This window comes from Pygocentrus nattereri, chromosome 4 (assembly GCF_015220715.1).
Source record: "Pygocentrus nattereri isolate fPygNat1 chromosome 4, fPygNat1.pri, whole genome shotgun sequence".
NCBI classification, from domain to species: Eukaryota; Metazoa; Chordata; class Actinopteri; order Characiformes; family Serrasalmidae; genus Pygocentrus; species Pygocentrus nattereri.
The window spans coordinates 10,057,222-10,063,653 of NC_051214.1; the positions used below are offsets into that span (position 1 = coordinate 10,057,222).

The 6,432-nt window shown below is 39.4% G+C and overlaps 1 protein-coding gene across 1 annotated transcript in view; it reads right to left on the minus strand.

The window, feature by feature from the left end:
- Positions 1-6,432, minus strand: part of map3k5 (mitogen-activated protein kinase kinase kinase 5) — a 105,695-nt gene that overhangs the window by 57,484 nt on the left and 41,779 nt on the right. Inside the window, exon 5 of the mRNA XM_017697729.2 lies at positions 3,537-3,705. Within this exon, the coding sequence (XP_017553218.2) occupies positions 3,537-3,705 (169 nt within the window). The remainder of the gene's footprint in view (positions 1-3,536; positions 3,706-6,432) is intronic.

Genomic DNA, 6,432 nt, shown 5'->3' on the forward strand with positions numbered 1-6,432 from the left:
TAATGACAGGACAAGTATGATACATGTGATGATGGTGTGTTAGTGTGTGTTGCGCTGGTCTGAGTGGATCATACACAGCAGTGCTGCTGGAGGTTTTAAACACCTCAGTGTGACTGCTAGAGTTTTTAAAACACCTCAGTGTCACTGCTGGAGTTTTTAAACACCTCAGTGTCACTGCTGGACTCAGACCAGCCCACCAACCAAAAAGATCCTTTTGGGCAGGCTAACAATGTATGCATAGAAACAGGAGAACTACAGTTTGTAACTGAAAACATTTGGGTGACTACTTATTTCCAGTGTACAACAACATAAGACTCACAGCCCCAGTTTAAAACTAAATAAGAAAAATTTGGACACCAAACATGTCTTGGCTGATCAGCTATATCTGGGGTGTGCGGAAAATTGGGTCATTTAGCTTTTGCAACATTCCTTTCACCCTTTTAAGCTCAAACTCTGACCACCTCCTTTAAAAATGGACTGTGTCTGCTTTCATTACACCGCTCTACATACATCAATATTTGCACACTGCAAACTGGACTGTGTCTGATTCCATTAGATTGGACTTGGCCTATCTATACTAGATTGCAGTTTGTTTGCATGCAGCAAACTGGAAACTCAAGACAGTCAGGCTGAGGCAGAGCACAGCCTGGACAGAAGCTGAGCTCTTCAAACATTTATACTGATGCTCAGAGACGTGGGTCTGATCCCAATTCAGAAAAGATCAACCCCTCCTCAAATCCCCCTGCTCTTTCGGTCAAACCATGATCTGTTCTGCTTTAAGACAACTTTGATGGCTGTATGCTTTTAAAAGTTATAATTAGAAGTGGCACCGATCTGATTCCAGTTATCAGTATTTAATCAAAATCAGAATAAAATGCTGGGCTGGATATCAGAGAGAAAGCAAATTAATCTGATCCAGTCCTATAACACATTTCTACTGAAATATGCTACTTTTAGATGTTCACCTTAAGTGAAGTGCTTCAATTAAAAATAGCTCATTTTACAGCTATTTACAGAAATATTGGTGCTGACCGAAGCTCAAGGTTTAATATCAGTATAGGAAAGAAAGTGGGATCATGCCATCCTTAGATAGGCTGCAGTGGTCCACAAGTATGAGCATGTGGGCATTTTGATGCCCACAGAATCTGGCCTAAAAATGTAACCTCTTTTATTAAAATGTTTTTAATAAAATTAACAAATATCCAGTTGTTATAATAAATAAAAACTGTGGAACTCAAATAACAATCGGTTTAGTCATGACAAATGAACACATACACTGTCCTTGAGAGCATCAAGGCTGAGGTTTTTAGCATTGGCTGGAAAAGAGTTGCTAATTTGCCTGGTAAATTTAACTAGCCTTAACCACTAAATGGAACCAATAACAATATAGGCTGCTAAAAGCACTATGCTCAACAGTTATGTCTGAAAACGCCTGGAAAATACTCACGGCAGACCAGAGTAAACACTGACCTACATGCACCTCATCCTTCCATAAGACATGCCTATCATAGAGATATCATAAAGTACTGTTTAGAATTTAGAACTGCTGTAGTTAAACAACACTGTTAAGTGAAGTCTCTTCTCCAGGACAGATATATGTAAGTGAGCAAATGCTTATTCTCCCTGAGAGAGTTTCATCCTGTAGACTCCTGTACCATTCAACATTCATTCAAATGGCAGATTGGCTACACTCTTATAAAATCATTACACATGCTCTTAAGAAAACGTTGCCATGGTGAATGCAGTTTGTCTGCAAGACAATGCAAGCCGAATACAATGTAAGAACACTATGAATAGGCTGCTTTTAGCACCCTTAAGTCTCCTGCAGCATATACGGTTCTTGTTACACTTCCTTTAATTACTTGTCTCGTAATTCATTGAAAATAGTGGAGAGTAGAAAGTCCAAAGTGCAGATACTAAGCTTTCACATTTGTGTTTGTACATAGCTAAAGAGATTACTTCTTGCCATGTCAGTGTCATTGTTCGCATTGTTTGACAACGGAACAAAGGGGAAAACCCAACCCAAACTTGTAAATGTAATTAATTTTGTATCTATGTAACTAATTTTGTTGGGTTTACTGGATATAGATGAAGTCTACTCTTGGAGTACACTGCAATAACCACGGTGAAGTACTACTGAAAATTTAAGCCCTATTTGAGCTAGATTACTTTTTACCAGAGGAGGTCTGGTAATGTAATTTGTGTGTGACTTGACTGGTCATTTCCTATGGGATAAGGGTTCTCTGTGATTTCCTCAAATTATCCCAAATGACCCTATACAGAAATTTACCTCAGCATTACAATAACACATTGTGTGGCTAAATGATATACAGACTGGCATTAGGATAGTACAGTGGGTTTATTCAACTTAGCAAATGCCACCCACCAAGACAAATGCACTGCCTTGCAAGAGCAGCTTTCAAGTTCATTTTCCTTCTCCACATAATTTGGCCATCAACAAAAGTGCCGTGGATTTCAGTCAAACTGAGCTCCAGTTTAGCTTAGACTTAGACTTGTCTTCAGGTCACAAAAAAAGGAAATAAAGAGAGGCACCTTTCCAACAAAGCTGAAGCCAGCTTCTTTTTTGCTTCAGCAGCTGCCAAATAAAAAGTACGAAGCTGAATTTTCCCGTTCCACCTTAAATGATGCAGAGGTTGCAGATTCTGGTGCCTCTCAGGTGCCTCAGTAACTGTTGCACTGTTTAAGATGGAATGAGAAAATTTGAAGAAAAGATGGCGAATAGGAAGCCAACTTCAGCCTCATCCGTTTTCTATTCCCCGGTTTTTCTATTTACCCTATTTACCTTACAGTTACATTTACAGCATTTAGCAGATGCTCTTATCCAGAGCAACTTACAAGAAGTGCTTTGTTTGTCTAGAGAAAGTATCTTTGCTAGTTACCAATAAGTTAGGGAAAAAGACAGTCCTGAGCTCAAATACTGCTAGAAACAAAAGTCACTGTAGATACTCAGAAAAAACACACTGAGGAACACAGAACTCTGTGCTGTACACTACCAAGTTTGGCAAATTACATAGGAAGCAGTTCACTTGTCGGTAATCACTCAAATTACAGCACGTCCTCATTTAATACTAATCTATCTTGAACAGGGCTTTATGCATAATCTTATGGCCCATAATGACGTAAAGAAAAATAAATTCACTACCAATCAGAAGTCTGGCTTTTGATCACAATGCCACAGCAACCCTACCACAAATATAAAGAAAAGCTATGGTATTCAAACTGCATAGAACAAGTGGTGAAACTTTATTTAAGAGTATGCATGCAGAGTTGCTATGGCAATGGAGGAAAAACTGTATGCACATGTCCATCACATGTCAGTTCAGGGTTGCCAGATTTTCCTTCCAAATTGGGCTAGTTTGAAAGGGTAGTTAAGAGAAGATATTAAAAAGTCTTTTTGGGCCACTTTCTAAATGTACCATGGCAGCTGAATAAACTGAAATAAATAAACTGAGTTGAATTAGTATAGAAAAGCCTGCTTTGCCCAGATCTCAGTTGAGACATTGCAACATTGTCACCTGTATATCTCTGTACGACAGGAGCAGATTGATCACGATGTCGGCTGACAGGCACTCCACATTGTCCAATCGCTGCTGGATTCGCCCCAGCTCCGCCGCTAGCTCATCCCCCGTGTACAGCTCCCGCGCTTTGCGGATCTCGTTGAGTATCGTCTCTCGGAAGTACTGGCTGCAAAGAGACAACAGAAACCCACTACGTTAACCTCAGATTTCATTACTTTGGCATTATCTCACCCCAGAGGACTTACGCTTGGGCCTCAAGTACCACCAGCCCGTCCACATTCTGTTCACTTACAGCTGCCAGACAACGGAGCCAGCTAACTGGGGTTTTATAGTGCTTGATTGCTAGCTCAAGTGTGCTGGGAGCTAGAAGATAACAAAGCAAGTTATTGGCTGGGAGACCTTGATAACTGGGTTGAAGACCTCTTAAGAAATTTCAGTCACATTCCTCCAAAGAGAACGTGATATCAAATTAAATCAGCATTGACCAACACAGTATTGAACTCCTGCACCCAGTCTGAATTAAACTGAAAGTACTTCAATGATATCTTTAAGAAAAATAATCAGGATAAAAGACTTGGAAAAAAAACAGCACCATGTTCTTGTCATATACACTGCTCATCAAAAGTTTGGAGACAGTTTTCAAAAATGAAAAGAAATGAGAATTTTTTGTTGGTGTTGACAGGCAACAATGTATTGTAGTATCATGCGGTGTGGCCATGCAGAGTGACCACCATTTTGAGATGGAAATGCAGAGCGATGCATGGCATCAAAAGTTCAAATTGGGTGTCCTTTAAAACTGATACATTGCATCGCATCACGCTCAGCCACTCACAACTGGTGTAGACAAACTTTTGTATGTGGCTGTTTCTATGTGAGTGGACAACACAAGTTGCATCAAGAGCTGGCAGTTTTTATTACTTTCAGTAATTCAATAATATTCATTTTATCATTAGGGTTTTCATGAGCTATGGGATTTTAATACTTTCATATTTTGCATACTTTCAGATTTTCCAGTGAGAGCAATAGTTGCCACGTGTTCCAAGCAATGGGGGTAAATAACCATGATGTAGCCCAGGCATGTGAAACTGGGGAACAATCTGGGCCAAAGTGCTGTGGAGATTAGGGGTTGAGTTCATCCAACACTCTAATTTCAGTTCATGAAGGTCTTGCTAATGTTCTGATGAGCTGAAGGTATGTTCAATGAGGCAGTGTGCTAAAGTCTATAGTGTTGTTTCCCATGAGGACTGGAGCCTGACACATCTAATGTAGCCTCTAAGTTTCTTTCACAGAGTTCAAATGGAGGCTCTCTAAGGGAACAAGCTTTTCCACTTCGCTGTTGCTTTTGTTAGTTTGCTGCTTGTTGATGTATCCATACGTGTCTGAAAGCACTGTCTACAATATTGTGACGACAGTGCTGAAGGGATCGCTTTCAAAGATTTTCAAAGCCGTATTTGAACAAGAGAGCTAAAATCATGGATAATGTCACAGAAACATATACTCTGCTTCAGCTGGGGTTCAGCCTGAACTACCCTAATTGACTAGAATTATAATTAGGACAATGACTGTGGGTCCAGCTGTACAAATTCCAACAAAAATTTCACACCTTACTGAAAATTACTTCTTTCAAAAACATTGCTTAAAATTTGTTGTTTTTTTTTTTTTATATGAATTCATACATAGCCATTAATCTAACCAGAAACAACTTTAACCTTTAAGCAAACAAATTTAGATGTCTTTTAATATTATGAAAAATCATTCAATCGTGTGTCTCCAATTTTCTGACTGGTACTGCATATTCTTTAATATGTTACTACTACTCCAAGCCAAGCTGACAATAAGTTCTCTATTCTGCACTTTCAGTTTGTTCATATGATGTCTCAGATGCCTGAGAAACTTTCTAACACAGCAGGAGACAAGATGTCTCAAATGCACACATGCACGCACGCACACACACACACACACACACACACCCCCCACCAGGAACACCTGAAACTCAAGTAGTAAACTGAGAACACATTGCTGTTTCCAAATTATCTGCTTTGTTTCCCCCTCATGAGTAGAAGTGTAGCTTCACTACTATCTATTTCACTCACGCAATCTTTTACATAAGCAAGTTACAGAATCGAACTGTGGTTCAAATTAAATAAAGCAGAATCTTCATAACATAAAATTCAAGGCCCTCTTGAAGGCATCAACTTGAGTGCTCATAATGCAGCACTATAGCTATTTCATGCAAATAAAAAAGCTCTCTCTTAGACATTGCCAATACATCACTCAAAGACTCTACCAATGACATCCCCAATGAAACTGCCATTACATTGCTCAAAGACATTTCCAATACATTACTCAAAGACTTCACCAATGACAATGCTATTACATCACTCAGGCATTGCCAAAAGACGCTGCCATTACTCAAAGACTTCAAAGATATCACCAATGGCTTTGCCATTACAATCACTCAGGCATCAACAAAGACACTACCAATACATTCCTCAAAGACTTGACCAAAGATATCACCAATGACATTGCCATTATGTCATTCAGACATTGCCAAAGACACTGCCAGTACATTACTCAGACTTCACTAAAAACATCACCAATGACATTGTCATTACATTGCTCAAAGACATTGCCAATACATCAATCAAAACTCTATAAAAGAGCTTGCCATTACATTGTTGAAAGACCTCGCCAGGTCGAAAGACAACTAGTACATTACTCAAAGAGGAATCGCCAGAGACACTGCCAACACACTACTCAAAGACTTTGTTAAGACATCACCAGACTTCACCAAAGACATCACCAGACACTGCCAATACATTCCTCAAAGACACTGCCAATACATTACTCAAAGACTTCACCAAAGATGGGACCAATGGCATTACATTCAAAG